The sequence below is a fragment of the Dicentrarchus labrax genome, unplaced genomic scaffold, assembly GCF_905237075.1.
Source record: "Dicentrarchus labrax unplaced genomic scaffold, dlabrax2021, whole genome shotgun sequence".
NCBI classification, from domain to species: domain Eukaryota; kingdom Metazoa; phylum Chordata; class Actinopteri; family Moronidae; genus Dicentrarchus; species Dicentrarchus labrax.
This window is the reverse complement of record NW_026136701.1, coordinates 2,904,973-2,923,144: the sequence shown is the minus strand read 5'-3', so window position 1 is coordinate 2,923,144 and position 18,172 is coordinate 2,904,973. Positions and strand designations below refer to the sequence as shown.

Below are 18,172 nucleotides of genomic sequence, written 5' to 3'. Positions count from 1 at the left end.
GCTCATTGATGTTTGTATATATTACTCTATTAGAAGCACAGACCTCCTCCTCCCACTGCTCCGGTGGTGGAGGCCGGCGGTGATGGATCCTGGTCCGTCAGAGCTCTGTACCGAATGGATCCGGTGCAGCTGACAGTGCTGCCACCATCCTCCGACCGAGGAGAGTGCAGCAGGCCCTGCTGTTTGGATAAGGTTATCACCTGGAACAGGAGGATGACGGTGAAATGTGAGCTATTCCAAATGTTGCTGCTGGGACACTTACTCATTACGGACTAACCTGCTCTTCTTGTACGTGGGGTGCTACTGCTCCAATTAAGGTTTCAGCAAAAGGCTATGACTGCAGCTGTCCACAAAACATACAGCCTGCATTGAAATTATACAAATTTTACAGTGACAAGAATAAATTGCTGATCTTATCACATAAATTGTTGAATAAGCCTTTGAAGCATATTGACTTTAAGAGTTCAAGGATATAGGTGACATCTTGTAGTACTGCAGCACTAAAGCTCTGTTTATTTGCACTACTCCATTTGCAACAAAATCCAACTGAAGATGCCAGTTCAGTGACTGAGCATTCCATCTGCTGATGAAGACTGCAGAGTATGATCAACCATCAGAACTGTCTACTGTTCGACACAGTAAACCACCAGATCCTCCTCTCAACCCATAAAATGTTGGGGCTCTGCACTTTCTCTGTTTGTATTCAACCTGACAAGTCACTCTTAGTAGAAAGGATCAGCGCCTAAATGATGCAGGAACAGGTGTTCCCCAAGGTTCCATCCCGGGCCCTCTTCTCTTCTCCTTCTACATAAGGATGTCTGGTGTTTTCACGTGGCTTCTCCTACCCCTATGCTGACGATGTATGTATGACATCTTGCCTGGCACGTAGTGTATGTCAAGGCATTACCTTTAGCTCAACCTGGACAAACCTGTGTTCCTTCAGGTGAAAGGAAGCCTCTGCTGAGACCTGTCCATCACCACGGATAAAAGTGTGCTAGCCTGAAAACCCAACGTCTCAGACTTCACCTCGACCTTGACCTGCTAGCACTTAAAATAAAAATAAAAATTGTTGAACTCCAATACTCTGGACATGTTTTTGGTTGTTTGAGAGGGATACACTTAGGATTTTAGATGACATCTAGCTCTTGTACTAGTAATGCTATGAAAAAAGCATCTTCTAAATCAGGTAATGTAACAAAAACTTGAATTGCTTTATTAATTTAATTTGTTTCTACAAATAAAGTTTATCATCATTACGCAGAGTGGAGAGAAAAGTATGACATGCAACGAGGATCCGAGCCAGATTGAATCGGGACGCAGTTATGTGGTATGCATCCTAACCATACAGCTACCAAGGAAGGTAAAGAAAAGAATGATTAACCTGCATTAGACGAGGCTGTCCTCCAGCACTGAGCGGCCTACAGGGGATGGTGGTCTTCTCAGCCACTCTCAGCCACTTTTCCCTCACTGACCCGCCCCCATCCATAATACTGTCCTCTGATTCACTCTCCTGATCTCTGCTGGTGAAGTTTTCCTCTTCAGGAATGTGAACCAGCTGGGAAGACCCAGGTCGTGATTGGATAGACACTCTGGCCCCACCAGCCAACCCGGTGCTGCCATTATGTGCCAGGTGATTATGATTGGCCATAGGAACAGAGCTTGCTGCTAGTTTCATGTACTGAGCTGGGATGTGGGCCCCAGCACGCAGCTCTGCTTCCTGACCAGTGACTGAAGGCAGGTGTGTTCCACCACGGAGCTCTGCCTCTAGGCCCATGGCAGAAGGTTCAGAGGAGCAGCGTAGCTCCATGTTCCTCTGAGGAGATGAGGAGGAGGTTGGTCTTATTCCATCCATCACCTGCAGGGACAGCTTCCTGTTATCATTTTTATTCTTCCATTGGCTGAGCAGCTGTTTGGATCGAGTGGAGTCCATTGAGGTGTGGATGGAGGCGTGACGCCGAGGAATGCGTCCCTCCTCAAATGAGGAGCCTCCGTGGGATCTGGGGGAAGGGGCAAAGAAACGTAATGAACAATAAAGAATATGAGAGTGATTTGCTCACTGTTGACCACAGATAGCTAGCTTACCAGTATGCTAACCACAACAACATGATTAGCTAAAATGAAAGGTTCTATTATGTAACTTTCAGAAAACTGTGCAGCCAAGTCACAGCCAGCCAGCCAGCAGCAACCAGTTCAGCTTAGGCTACATAGCTGGAGACCTTGCATCGCTCTTGGCTAGTAAATTGTTAGCTTTGTACCATTACATCACCTTTTGGCTAAAATCAACACTGTTTGTCATAATACATAAGTCATCATGGACATTAGCTGGTCAAGTAATTTTGCAAGCTAACGTTAGCCTATCCACTCAGATTGTATTTTACTAGCGAGCAAGCAAGGAAAGGTTAGCCAGTCAGCCGCAATCCAGCTAAAACCATAATATCCCATTATATTTCACAAGCAATGCAATAATGTGAGCTCAGACTGTGGACGTTGTTTTGTGGTGGATGTTTGCCGTATGTGTACGTTAGCTGACTTCTTTTGTAAGCTAACATCAGCTAGTATTGCACACTGTTGACATTGTAGGGAAGTGGAGAGAGAACACTGTGGAACCCGCATAATTGTAGCATCCTTTGGATTTTCATGTAAAATCCACCCCACATCCTTACATAGAAACACAAATCAATCCACAGGCAACCAGGAAGGTTCGGTCTTATGTTCTGAGTTACATTCACTCATATGGAACCTTTAAATGGTAAATGGACCTGTACTTGTATAGCGCCTTTCTAGTCTTTACACTATATGAGACATTCGCCCTTTCACACACATTCACTCAGTGATGGCAAAGCCCATCGAACAGAAACTAACACTCATACACATTCACACACCGATGCACAGCATAGGGAGCTCTTCAGGGTTCAGTATCTTGCTCAAGGATACTTTGACATGTGGCACCAGGAGCCAAGGATTGAACCCACAACCTTCCAATTAAGGAACGACCCTCTCTGCCTCTAAGCCACAGCCGCCCTAGCAACAACCACAATAGAAGATTAGTACAGAACCTGGTGGTTGTTGTGGCGAAAATAAAATAAATCATCTGTGCACATAAATGACTAATTCATGCTCTGACATTAATAAATGTTCTCTCGACTTAATAAACTTACAACTGACAGAAACTGACTGAAATGAATTTTTGATCTCAAATAAATCAACATTCTGTAGCCTTTCATTCCTTAAACATATGATAAAAGGTTAATAATATTGTTTAAAGTTATGTTATGGTAATTCCTAATTCTAATTAAATTAAGATTTTTTTGTTTTCCATGTGTGAAAAGAAACAAACACACTGTAGTCAAGTCCAGTTTCTTATCCACATCTGTTGTAGTCTGTTAGTGTCTGTGAAGAGCTAGTACCCAACACTTAGTATTAGCTCTAGTAGTAGATCAGTGCCGCTCAATGCGCTCATGCTGTGAGTTGCTGAATTTTTTACAGGCTTTTGGCAATTTTGAGGCCAGTGGCAACTACAACACAGTTAGAAACAGAGCAGGGTATGGAGTGTGGTAGAAGGCCAGTCATGACAAATCAAATCCGCTCTTACCCTCTCTTTCAAAATCAGTGCACAATGTACCAGAGCACTTCAAAATTTGAGAAAATTACCCAGCATTAAAGCCATTTCCTCTGATTCCAGACTATGTGCTAGTATAGAGATTTTACATCTATTTATTAAAAAAGTAATTTGATGATGGAGCCAAACAGGACCACAGGGACACCAGAGGCATGATATCCTCCCGCCTATCACTACTGACAATGTCCGGCAAGTGTTGAGGATGAAGCCACTGCAACAACTCTCCAGTCTTCACCACTTTGTACCTCTCTTTTTCTCTCTTTGTGTGCTCCAGGAGAATGCCAGAAACCCTACCACCCTCCATAGAGCTCTTCAAGTTTCTATCAGTGCAGCTCTAGTGTGGTGCTTTCCAAGTATTTCAAATTAGTTGTCTTCTCAGTTACACCCACACAGATACTTTATTTTCCTTCCTCAGTTGAACAGGCAATTCTATCACATCTCAAATCTCTTTTCCTACCGGTTCCTACCACAGACAAAGATGATGGGTGAACAGACAGATTGCTCGTGGTAATAGAAGAGCTGAAAAAAGCTGTGAAAATATGATGCATGTTCAGTGTGTAACATTAAGGAAAGAAGATCTATTGGTAGGCTCTGTCAACTAAACTTGATTTCTAATACCAACCCTGTCTCCTAGAAATAATACCTGCCTGGATTATGTTCAGAGACAACGTTTAGAGTTGCAAGGAGGTGGTTGGGACGATACCAGGAGCACAAACCACATTCCAATTTAGACTCCTGCAACAAAAGCACTTTGGTTAAGGTCTAGGAAAGACTGTTATTTTGGTTAAATGTTAATGAAAGATCTTATGTCTCAAGTCACTGCTGACTTTTTAATAATGCTGCTACTACGAATGGATAGAATTGCAAGATTGCCTATTTCGGTGGAAAACAAATGAAATACTTTGTAAGTATACTTTTTTTTTTTTTTTTTTTTTTTTTTTTTTTTTTTTTTTTTTTAAAATTTTTTAAAAAATTTTTTTTTTTTTTTTTAAAAAATTTTTATTTTTTTTGTTTTTTTTTTTCCCTCAAAATATATTTGCTGATTGCAAATCAGTTGTATATAAATGTAATTTCTATGGAGACAGTGCCAATACTAGTTGACTTAGCCACTGTGTGGGATATTGCTAATAAATGAACAGGTTAGCTGAAAGGACTCATCATCATGAGTTAGCTTTTCACCCGCCCATATGCTAAGGTACAAGGCTGGTTCTCCCATTCCATCAGGAAGTCAGGGCCTTAAAGTCAGTCTCCAATTCACATCATTAAAAGTCACAAAACTGAAGAGAAGTTGTTCTGCAGCCCTGCAGTATAATCTAATTAACCGCTATCTGCTCATATGCCCAGTAAATCCAAAACACATACATACTTTTACTCCACTATTTCTAATTGAAACACTTCTGTAAAATCCTCTCAGGCCTCCAGCTCTTTCACTTGCCAAAAGTCTGGCTGTGGTGTATGCTCCCCAAATGAACCACCTGATAAATCCTTGGATTATCCTGGCTGTAGACCCCTACAAACCCCACAATCTACTTGAACACACCTCTGAATGTATTGTATCCTGTTATATTACCAAATCCGTGCTGGGAGACACCTACAGGATCCCAGGACTTTTAAAGTATGTACACCATATGTATTGAAATATGGATAATTTCTCCAAACCTCATTAATGACATTCAACACAACTGTCATATATATATGGTCTGATCTTAAAGGTCCAGTGTGTAACATTTAGAGAATATAATATTCACAGGTATGTTTTCATCAGTGTATAATCACCTGAAAATAAGAATTGTTGTGTTTTTTTTAACCTTAGAATGAGTTGTTTTTATCTACAGAGGGAGTGGATCCTCTTCTACAGAGTCCGCCATGTTTCAAACAAAACACTGGCTCTAGATAGGACCATTTTTCAGCAGTCTCACAGCCACCATAGTTACATGCTAGGAAGGTGAGTACTATTTTATTTATTGCAATCTGCAACTTTACGACTGGATGCCACTTAGACGTACACAGTGGTCCTTTAAACTGCCATTACTGCAGTAAACTGGATCAACTTATTACCTGCAGTGGTCTCTTCCAATTGCTGTTGATGCTAAAAAGGTATGCGAAATGCAGTCTTCTATCCCTAACATAGAGCAGTAAAGTCTATTGCAAGATTTAACAGGTGGAGCAATATGTTACAGTTAAACATTTTGTATTATGTGTAAGCAAAGTTCTAGCACCTTGTTTTCTCACCCCCAACCAAAACCTTGATGGATAAAGAATTCGCTAAAAATATTTACCTTGGTAATGTGCTGCTGCTGAAGGTCATCATGTTGTCATGGTTGCCCATGGGACTAGACGGAGTTATCACCTCCACCTCAGCACTTGCTCTCTTCAGATTGGACATAGAGGGCTCTCGGTAGGAGGAGCTTCGTGTCAGGATGGGTTCTGGCCGGTGGGGGGACAAAGTGTGGGAAGAGGTCCTCGTGATGATGGGCTCTGGTTGGCTTGGAGCAAGGGTGTGGTGACCTATAATTGGATAACAGGGGAGGGTATAAACTGCTAATCCATTCATCCATCCATTTTCTTCCCATTATCAGAGACCGTGTCGCACAGGCAGTAAGATAAGTATCCGCAATCTTCTTCATTCATTACCCAAAGCTCATGACCACAGACGAGGGTTAGAACATAGAGCCACTGGTTAACTGAAAGCTTTGGTTTCCGGCTATGGTCTGGTTCAACGCCTGTGTTAATGCTGATGCCACACCAGGATCCCAAAGTAAGACTTTATAGTAAGCTTCATTAATAAATGGTATATCTCTCTATAAAAGCAAGAAATCTCTGTCTGTGTGTGTGTGTGTGCCTCAAGTATCTCTGCAGATCAGGATCAGACTGACCTGAGAGTTTCAACATGGCTGCTGTGTGGTTTAAGGGTGTGCAGCGTCTGGTTTGTTTGGACTACAAAGATACCATTAAAAAATGATTTCATAAATGATTTACGAATTCCACTAACATTGTCAACCATAGCCACCATAGCCACGTGCGCACCAGAGCCAATCACTGCAGAGCCCACCCCCAAGACACACCTTAAGAAACACGCTGGTCTACAGCGGATTTTGCTGCCTGTTTGGTCCCGTTCTGTGCATCTAAACTGACTGTTGTGGATTACTGACACTGAACGAGACTGAACGAGTCCGGACCGAGTCTTTTCCGGTCTGAGGAGATCCGGATACGCGAGGACAACAAACTGGAATCGGAATCTGTGGATGTTCGTCTGTAGCTAGCTGCTACACCTTCAAACACAACCTCATTTGGCCATCCATGAAAAAGCTACTTAACCTCCCACTTTTCTATAGCAATACATACTTCCTACGGTCACTGCACTAGTTAATAGTTAAATAAACTAGTTAATAGTTTTATTATTCAGTTCAATAAAATTTTATTTTTAGTGCCATTTCATGATCTTAGGACACTTTTTAAATAGAGTAGGTCTAGAGTCCCAACAATTCCCATCATGAGCAAGCACTTGGCTGTGGTGCAGAGGCAGAGCGGGTTGTCCCCTAATCGGAAGGTTGTTGGATCCCCGGCTCCTGCACGCATGTCGAAGTATCCTTGAGCAAGATACTGAACCCCAAATTGCTCCCGATTCTGTGCATCGGTGTGTGAATGTGTATGAATGCATTAGTTTCGATGGACTTTGCCATCACTGAGTGAATGTGTGTGAAAGGGTGAATGTGGCACGTAGTGTAAAAGCGCTTTAAGTGGTCGGAAGACTAGAAAGGCGCTATACAAGTACAGGTCCATTTACCATTTACCATTACTTGGTGACAGCGGCAAGGAAAGGGAAAAAAAAGTCCTTTTTACTGTTAACAAACAATTAAATTGATAATGAATAATGTTTACTAACTATTAGTAATGCTATAATTGATGCTATTTTATCATTAGTATGTTTAATATAAAACAATTAGTTCAGGATTTATATATTTTATTATTGCTGATAAGAGATGATAATTACATTAGTAGAAAATGTATTGACAGTTGCACACATTATAAAATTTTACATAGTATATAAAGTATATAAAGTATATAAATACCAAATGATTTGTCAACCTTTAAGAAACTGCTTGTAAAACATCTATAAACATTAAATAGATGGATGGGCCAAATATTTCTTTGTTAATGGTTAGTAATTAGCTTGTTCAAAACATAGATCTTCAGATGCACTGGAACACATCAATGATGTATCCTGGGGATTAGTCAGAATGAATGATAAAAATGTTTTAGCATAGGAATATATATAAAAGAAAAGTAAATGCACTCTTGTTAGCACATTTATTTTAGTCCTCAATGACCTACAATTTGATGTCTTGTTCTCTGTGCTTAGCTTTGTCCAGATTAATTGCAAGGCAAACATTTATTTTCTCCTTGGAGTTGTTGTTCATGGCATTTCACCTTGTTCAAAGTCAGTGCATTGTTGGTACACAGTGTGACTATGCTCATTAGCATGCCCAAACTCAGACATCTGGGACTGAACAAAGCTGAACCACAAGATTCTCCGTTCATATCATAATATGGGTTATGAGTAGCATTTTTTTTCTGGAAATGTATTGCAGTAGTTGACATATCAGGGTGATGTAATGTGTAATTCTAAGAGACATCTGGCAGGCATGGTTTTACCTTGGTGGCTGTTGCTAATTGCTGATTGGCTGACATTGGGCAGGGAGGAGAGGGGGGGCTCCCTCAGGGTAGGGGCAGGTGGTCGACTTCTGGACCGATCTTCACTGGGCTGGAAATTCCCCACTGCATACACACCCTGCATACCACCACACACACACACACACACAGTGAAGTCAGAGGAGCATGCAGCAAAGTCATAAGCATACAAAAGAGTTTGACAAATCCTGTTTCAGGTGGCTGCCATGTCAGCTCCTCAGTCCTACACCACAGCCTTTTCACAGTGAATTGACAGTTAGAACCTCTTTGTCTTCAGTCAAGTGATGTATCTGGATGTGAAATTGAATAAGTGAGTGGAGTTACTGAAAGGATATTTTCAAAGCGGGCGTGGATAAGCAAATACGTCAATGAGATATAGAGCTGAAGTCATACACATCCATGAGAGAGATATGGAGATAGTGAGCTGCAGAAGACTGTTGGCCTCCTTACACACCTTCCACAGCTGCCTTGGTAGTCCAAGAGAAGGGGGTATGGGTTAAATTAAAAAATAATACCTAAACCACATCCTCTGTTTTCAGAATCAGTCGGAATTAGGTTTATTGCCAGGTAGGTTTTTACACATACGAGTAATTTGTCTTGGTGCATTGGTGCATAACATATACAAATCACACAAAAATCACACAAGATTAAAGTACTTTTTAAATATAAATAAATAAAGATAAGAAAGATAAGAAAACTGTACAGAAGATGGGAGTGCATTAATGTAACACATATATACAGGGTGGGTTTAAGAGTCAGTGGGGGTTCCGGGCCTTGTTAATGAGGCCAGCTGCAGACTGGAAGAAACTGTTCTTTCTCCTGATGGACCGCAGCCTCCTACCAGAGGGAAGTGTTTCAAAGAGTTTGTGTCCAGGGTGGGAGGGGTCAGTCACAATCTTGCCTGCACGCCTCAGGGTCCTGGAGGCATTCAAGTCCTGGAGGGATGGCAGATGGCAGCCAATCACCTTCTCAGCAGATCGAATGATACGCTGCAGTCTGCTGTCCTTGGCTGTGGCAGCAGCTTACCAGATGGTGATAGAAGAGGTGAGGATGGAGTCGATGATGGCGGTGTAGAAGTGCACCATCATCTTTGGCCGGTTGAAATTCCTCAGCTGCCGCAGGAAGTACATCCTCTGCTGGGCTTTCTTGGTGAGGGAGCTGATGTTTAGCTCCCACTTGAGGTCCTGGGTAATGATGGTACCCAGGAAGCGGAAGGACTCCACAGAGTCAACTGGGGAGACACACAGGATGATGGGGGCGGGTGGGTCTGGGTTCTTTCTGAAGTCCACAACCATCTTTACTGTTTTCAGAGCCAGGTTGTTCTGGCTGAACCAGGTCACCAGATGGTCAATCTCCCATCTGTAGGAGGACTCATCTCCAACAGAGATGAGCCCAATGAGGGAGGTGTCATCCGTGAACTTCAGGAGCCTGAAGGACTGGTGACTGGAGGTGCAGCTGTTTGTGTACAGGGAGAAGAGCAGAGAAGAAAGAACGCAGCCCTGGGGAGATCCGATGCTGATGGTCTGATGGTCGTCCACAAACAGGATCCTGGCATAGGTTCCTGGGAAATCCAGATGCTGGAGGGTGAAGTGCAGGGCCATGTTTACTGCATCGTCTACAGACCTGTTGGCTCTGTAGGCGAACTGCAGGGGGTCCAGGAGTGGGTCCGTAATGGCGTTGAGGTGGGAGAGCACAAGGCACTTAAAGGACTTCATGACCACAGAGGTGAGGGCAACAGGTCTGTAGTCATTGAGTCCTGTGGACCTTGGTTTTGTGGGGACAGGGATGATGGTGGATGCTTTGAAGCAGGCTGGCACATGACATGTCTCCAGTGAAGTGTTGAAGATGTCGTTTTTGTTTTACAAGCTACTGTTATACTACGTTTTAAAGATGCAGTGTGTAACATTTAGGAGGATCTTTTGGCAGAAATGCAATATAATATTTAGAGGTATGTTTTCATTAGTGTATAATCACCTGAATATAAGGATTGTTGTGTAAACCTAACCAAGTGCCACTTGGTTAGGTTTTAACCTAACCAAGTGCTTTTAAAATTAGTCAAGTAAGTTTAAAAAACTTCTCACAGGGGATTCAAACCTCAGGGTCTCTTACTTAATCCATTTAACCACCACTACTTTCTTCCTTTCCTTAGACTTTGGTGCTATTTATGCTACGTTTAAAGCTTTTTTAATCCGTTTTTTGTATGTCACATGACAAGCATGCGCACCTGGCCAACCCTAGCGCTTGAATGCTCCGCAGGGCGTGTCTTGGCTAGAAAAGCAGTGCAAATCATAGTTCCGCTCCACAGACGGGGCAGGTCCTCTTCCACAAAGGCCGCCATACTGAACCACCACACTGGCTCTAAATAGGGACTTAAGCATTTTTCATGGCAACTGTAGTATCCTCTACATGCTTGGGAGGCTATTGGTATTCAGTTGGTTGCAATCTGTAATTTAACCGCTAGATGCCATTAAATCCTACACACTGGTCCTTTAATGTAACAATACAAGTGAAAGGGTTAATTCAAGTAGCATGATGACTACTTTTTGAATAAAATTTAGTAATAGAGAATTTTAAATTAAAAAAATCTCCCCCAAGAATTATATGTAGTTGACATACTGTTAGAACTGTCTTACTAAAATAAAAAGTGTTCACTGACAGAATAAGAAAATATTTGCAATCAGCAGCTTTCCTGCCAAACCTGACCCAGTACAGTACTGATGCACTGCAGCACAGAAACAAGTGGAGCCTGCCAATCAGCCTCAATTTATCTACTTTACATTTCATTTCTCCTTTGATGATAGATGATACGCCAAACAAAGAACCTAAAAATAGCCCAATAAGTCCTGTACTGTGCAAAATTATTGCCTGGAGAACAAATGTGAATAATCATCATCTCAACAAAAATCACATCATCTTAAGTTAATCACAGAGATCCTTTCACTCAGGTAAATAATTCTCTATTTACATAAAAATAAGGGACTACTGGTGAAATGTGACTTCTTTAAACTGCGTTAAGTAACTGGTGATTCTGCATCATCTGATGGAGGGTTGATGTATCGGAGCACTACCTCACATATCTGTAGCCAACGTTTCTCCCTGCAGGAGAAGGCAGAACAACAAAAGTGTAGGCAGCTGAAGAGGGCTCTGTTGGTGTGTGTCTACTCAATAGTGTAACTGCTCATGTCCGTTTGTGTGCATGCCGGACTTGTCTATCTGAGTGTGTGTGGGCTTGAGGGTGATAGTGTGTGGGAGGTATCAAATATACTGTGTGAATATCCACCAGTTTCTACACAAGAGCTGAACATCCTCATCTCCTTTCAGCCCATAAAACTGTATTGAATAATACACTGAACCATGTGTACTGCAATCATCTGCCTAACATGCCTTCCATAAGAACCTGTTATCTCTTTCAAGGGCAACCTAGCACAAGATGAGCAATATATTGCGATATACTGCAACGCTGTAAGCAAGGCGATACATTACGATAAAAAAGAAGCATAAAATCTGAGTAAAAAAAGGTTGCAACCAAAACAATCGGATCTGTATTTATCACAGTCCCTGTAACATCCAACACCATAGCCCACAGTTTACAACACTGCTATCTAGCAGTTGGTGGCTTAAATACAAAAACTGAGATACTGTCTTTGAGAATAGATTTCTCCTACATGGCAGAGCCCACTAAAACCTACTTACTGGTCCTTTAACGCTACTCACTGGTTGCAGAATAAAGTTAATGCATAAGGTACATTTTTTGCTCGGTTTTGCTGATGTTATGCTTCTATTATTGGCATTTCAACACAATGGAAAAGATTATTTCTAAGAGTTACTACAATATGTCTTCTCACAGTTTAAACTAGACAAGAAACCTTCAAAAGTATCAAAATGCTTGTAACTGTGTTACCAGGTAAACAGCGATGGCAGCTCCCAGTAACCATCCGCAATAGACGTCGACAGGGTGGTTTCTGAACTGGATGATCCTGGTCAGCCCGGCCAGGATGGCCAGCATGACGAAGGAGAACACTAGGAGAGGCTTCAGCAGCTTGGCCGAGTCTGTCAGCACTGTGTTGAAGTACATCTGAAACACACACAATTTCACATGAGCTAGTCATTATCTGTCAATCCTGTGAGGGTCAACTCAGATTATTAGATTAACCATTCTAAATGATTTAGAACTGAAACTGACAACAACTTTAGCTTCCGTGGCAAAATTTTAGGTGGCAGCTACAAGTCTCTTTCTACATGATAGAGTATATTAACCACTTACTGAGATGTAGACAGCAGCAAAGGCAGCCAGAGTTGCATGCTGGGAGGGAAAAGACTTCCTATAAAGAAAGAAAGACAGAGTGTTCTTTCTGCTAATTATCATGTTCAGACAGATAAGGACAATGCTGAATATTCATCTGCAACAGAGAAGTGACTTTCAAAGAAACTTGGACGTGTGTGTGTGTGTGTGTGTGTGTGTATCTGGTGGTAACTCTGCCCTAGCAGGTGTTTAATAAATGCAGTGTATGACTGACACAGGTAGGCCAACACCTCCAGGCATCTGACGTATGCTGTGCTACTTCATAGCTCAAGTATTACAAAAGTATATCCTGGTAATAAACTAAGGTTTTTTATATTATGCTGATGCTGCAGTGTATGATGCACAATTATCATTGTTTTTGATTATTAATTATAATGAAGCATTAATTAATAATTAATTACACATTATTGAATGAACTACTACTTACAAACAGTAATATTTAATAATATTTTTTTGGTGAGTTTTCACGTCTACTGTAGTTTCTCTTACACACTTCACAGCCCTTTCTCATTCCCAAATCGTCAAATACAGACACCAGCGGTATTCAGTTAGTTGCAGTCTGCAACCTCACCGCTAGATGCCACTTAATCCTACATGCTGGACCTTCAAGTTGTATTCATGTTGCAGGAGACACTGACATGTTACTCTGGAAGATAAGGATATATGTTCAGTTAGGCTACAACTACACCTACACTAACCTGTACTACAATAAAATGTCTTTCAACATCTTTGACTCCCATTATTTTGTTTACTATAATGATTAAACAGGTTACATTCGGCAAGCCATATCTAATTACATATGCACAATAATGTCACAACAGCATGAAGAAAAGCAACAACTGTCTAATCTATTTACACATTTGCATAAAGAAAGCTCCCTTTAAAAATACTGTTACATGACAGGAAGAAATCTAATTTAATTATGCAGAGGACATGGAGTTTTGAGATTTAATAAAAAAATATCCTGAGATTTTTGAAGAGCTCAGAATGTATCCTGAGGACGCCTGCTACACTACAAACTAAGAATCAGTGTGGAACAGCTCACCAGTCTGGCGTGGAGAGAAGCACAGAACATTCTGTGCCATTTGGCTAAAGCCTGCTGTCAGAAGGTTTAATTGAAGCATTCACACTGTTTAGGTTGTGCACAATTGTGCAGTGTTTCAGTAAAGTGTGCTTGTGCCTCTGCCATCTAATGCTATGAAACTGCTCCGTTCACTTTACGATAAGAGGTCATTTAGTAGGCGGTAACACAAGCAGCAATGGATGACAAAATTGCACTGTGCTTCTTGATCTCTATATGCAGCTGTAGCACTCAATCCACCTTAGTGCAAGTAGGTCATCTGATGGCACAAAATTAGCCCACATCCACATGTTCTAGACTTGTCTATGTTGAAAAGACAACCACATTTTGAAGATAGTTAAAAGATAAAAGCAACAGCATGGTCTCATCCTCAGCTCTTCATCACTCAAAATAGTATTTTTTTAATGAGTTATTAATTTATTAATTAATCAATTTTACTGTGAATTCATATATACATATATATAAATATATAAACACCAATCAGCCATAACATTGGGAGCACTTACTGGTGAAGTGAATAACACTGTTTATCATACCACCTGTCAGTGGGTGGGGTATATTAGGCAGCAAGTGAACATTTTGTCCTCAATGTTGATGTTAGAAACTGGAAAAAAGCGGGATTTGAGCGACTTTGACAAGGGCCACATTGTGATGGCTAGACGACTGGGTCAGAGCATCTCCAAACCTGCAGCTCTTGTGGGGTGTTCCCGGTCTGTAGAGGTCAGTGCCTATCAAAAGTGCTCCAAGGAAGACAGGGTCATGGGGGGCCAAGGCTCATTGATGCACGTGGGGAGTAAAGGCTGGCCCGTGTGGTCCGATCCAACAGACCAGCTACTGTAGCTCAAACTGCTGAAACAGTTAATGCTGGTTCTGATAGAAAGGGGTCAGAACACACAGTGCAACACAGTCTGTTGGTATGGGACTGCAGAACATTATGACCACCAGGGTGCCCAGTGGGTCGGAATGTTATGGCTGATCGGTGTTTATATATTATGAGTAGCATAAAGGAAACTACCTGAATGTCATCTACAACCCTGCGTTGTAAACAAGTGTGAACCTATCGTGACGTCACCCATTAGTTGGTGGAGTGTTTGTGGAGCACTCATTGGCTGTGCCATTTTGACTCATCCGTTGCGGGAAACAACGGCAGCTCGCCTGGTCACACAAAAGCTTGTATTACAGCTAAACAGTACACTAAAATATGTTTCTGAAATGATTTTAAGCGAGAAAAAGGCAACGCAGTAACAGAATCTAGCTTCGTATTTGATCAGCACTGTTTGACAGTTTGATCTGAGTTTTGTGCACTGAGCTGGACAGAGTCACTGAGAGTGACCTGTCAATCACAAGGTAGCCATGCCCTACAGCATACCCTGCTTTAGGGTCTATTTTACCTATAATTTACTAAATGAACATCATGCTGTATGGAAGAAGACAAAAAACGAGAGAAAATTGAGACCATAAACTCATTAGAAGTTCATAAATCAAGCCAGAAGTCGGCTCATTCTCCATTAGAGTGAATGGTATCAGTATTTTATTGCAGCCAATCGAGCGCCCTACTCTGCATCTGATTGATACCCTAAACGTAACTAATCTCACTCCTCATGCCTAACCCTTAACAACCAAACCAATGAAGGCAACAAGTAACCAATCAGAGCCAGAGTAAAGCATGTCATGATTATGCCAGCTTGGGGAAAAATAAACTGGCGTACAGGAAAAGAGAAAGGTGACCAAGGCAACTGTGATTGGAGCACAGAGCAAAAAGGAAAAAGAGACTTCAAATGCAAGAATGCATTAACTCAAAAATGAACTGAAGTAATAACTCAATTGTTTTAGTGAACTTAAATGCAGCTTAGTATTGGTGATACAATACCTCATTTTATAATTGTATTTTTTTGCAAATGAACCCTTATAATATTGTCACCCATACAAGTTTTTTTTTTTACGAGATGCATAATGGGAACTATCTGTGTATTATTATACAACCTTGCGCTGTAAATGACAATTAAATAACCTTGAATTCTTGAACATCTCTTATTTTTATTGCTAACATTTAGCTAATTAGCCCACTAATGACTGATGTAAATTAACTAGCTATCAACCAATGTAGATTAGCTAGCTAGTTAGCAAAAGGTTTGCTAAGATTAGCTAGTTTAAGATGTGGCTTTATATGTCGCTTTTATCTTTTAATCAACTTGAAAACGTCGGTCTTTTCAACGTTAGACGAGCGTATAGTATACCTACAGGAAGTAGTGCAGGAAGTGAGGAAAGCAATATTTTTTTCCCCAGATTGGCAAAATCATGAGCCGCCCTACTCTGCCTCTGATTGGCTTACCCTGACATTGTTACCCTAACCAGTCTCACTCCGCATGCCTAAACCTTACCAACCAAACCATTAAAGACAACAGATAGTAGTAACCAATCAGAGCCAGACCAGGGTATGTCATGATATCACCACCCTAGGGGGATAAAAACTGTATTGTAACCTGTATCCATAGATTATATCGGATAATACCAGAAGTTTGTCCTGGATATTGTCTGGTCTGATCCGCTTCATTTTCTACATTCAGTTGTTTCCTACTCTACTCCTTATGCATACAGTACATCTATGAGTTTAGCTTCCAACAAAATAATTCAATATTAGATTAATAATAAAATTCTAAAATTCCATCATTTATTAGCGAGTGGGGCCAGTGGGAGAAGCACTACTGTACATATCCAATGGACCGCATAACCAGGAAGTAAACCCCAAAACTAGAAAACTACTTCTAGCTTCTTTTCTAGCTTTTCTTTTTCTCATTTGATTGAATAGGCTCCATTTTATTACTTCTAAATATATATTCATGGTGCATTAAGTAAGCTAGTTACTACATGTCCTACATGTAACATTAAAGTCTGTGTAAAGGAAATTCTGAGATTTCTCTCTAAACATTATACATTTCATAAAATAATTGCTGAAAGCATTACAAAAGACTGTTACGATGTAGTACTGAATTGTTAGACCGTTAAAGTCGTTTTCACCTGTTTTGGGTTCAGGATGATTTGTATGGGGCTAAAACTATGGTTCGATGACGCACTGGAGTCATACAGAGTATAACCACTCCCCTAACGCTGTAACGGTATATAAACAGGCTGTGCTTTAGCATTGGTGGTTCTTCTCATTTTCAACTGTTTCTTCAGTTTTGTTACTAGCCACAGCCTTTGCTAACTAGCTAAAGCCTTCAAAATCCCGCAAATGCATCTTCCCTGAAAGCAGCTCGGTCACTTTATATCCAAGGGATGATGCTATGAGGAAGAATATTTCCTTTGGAATTTGGTCATGGTAGAGCAGCCATGTTGTAGCACATGACCTTGGCAAATGCGTGATGTGCAGTGTCCTACTATCAAGCTCCTATTTTCTATGTTTCAGTATTTGTCCCAAGAGCAGCTTTGTCACCATAACAACAGCAGAGAACTAGTCTAGGACCGCAAGCTACAAGATTATAGCCTGTGCGTGTGTGAGTGTGTGTGCTAAAACTAAACATTAAAAATGACTCCATAAAGACACACTCACAAACACCCACACACATCCTCTGGCACACTCACTAGTTCACTCCCACACTGACTCGCTCGGTAGAACAAAGCCTTGTACCTCCCAGCGTTGATGAGCCCCATGTCTTGTCCAGAGCAGATATCCTCCAGAATAAAAGCCTCATCACAGGTGGACATGTTAATGTGGGTCAAGTTGGGTTTGCACACGTCCAACCAGTAGGGGGTGTGTTGACCGGTGGACAGCTGGAGAATATCCGTTATCAGAGCAGTCACACACAGGCCAAAGATATGGACACCTGTGAAAAACAACACGTTTTACAACAGCAGACAATGGATTAGTAGAACATGTCACCTTCTTGTCACATGCTTTTGTTTTTATTCTGTACCCACCAATATTTTGACAGCACATTTTTTACAGTTATGTTACTATTACACTTGTTGTCATTTGCGTGTTTCAGTCACTGAAAACATGCATGTACCGTAAAATTCCAATAGTCCAGGCTTTTATTTGCTTTGATCACTGAACTCAACCTGCCATTTGGAACAGACCTTTAATTCCTTTTGCACAAAACTCTTGCTCAACAAATATGGCAAATACGATCAAATTGTTTATTAAAACCAGTATGAATAATACATGTATAAAAATGAGGCTATCGAATAACATATCAATTGCCAATCCTTCATTTGCTGCTCATGGTTTCTGTAAAATGACCTGGACAATTGAATTGTGGAGAATTTAACTGATCTAATGATGTTGAGCAGTCTATAGCAGTTTGTATTTGTGTAGGCGATCTAAGCAAACAACATTCAACCTTTATTAATACATCCAAAGCATCTCTAAAAATCTACACTAGGCGTCTAATTGAGACCTGTGTTTATCCAAATGTGTAGCCACACCAGGCTAGTAAGAGAGACCTGTGTCCATTTGGCACCCTGCTTTTAATTAAGG

General features: G+C 41.1%; 1 protein-coding gene across 2 annotated transcripts in view; it reads right to left on the bottom strand.

The window, feature by feature from the left end:
• The window catches only part of LOC127369707 (phospholipid phosphatase-related protein type 4-like), a 53,798-nt gene that overhangs the window by 10,450 nt on the left and 25,176 nt on the right, over nt 1–18,172 (bottom strand). For both annotated transcript variants that reach the window (XR_007886109.1, XM_051411341.1), the window contains exons 4-10: nt 17,324–17,519; nt 12,576–12,633; nt 12,213–12,386; nt 8,276–8,411; nt 5,899–6,127; nt 1,382–1,997; nt 44–200 (exon numbers count right to left, since the gene is read on the bottom strand). Coding sequence is in view for 1 of the 2 variants with exons in the window: in XM_051411341.1 (XP_051267301.1) it covers nt 44–200; nt 1,382–1,997; nt 5,899–6,127; nt 8,276–8,411; nt 12,213–12,386; nt 12,576–12,633; nt 17,324–17,519 (1,566 nt within the window). In the remaining variant the exon portion in view is untranslated. The remainder of the gene's footprint in view (nt 1–43; nt 201–1,381; nt 1,998–5,898; nt 6,128–8,275; nt 8,412–12,212; nt 12,387–12,575; nt 12,634–17,323; nt 17,520–18,172) is intronic.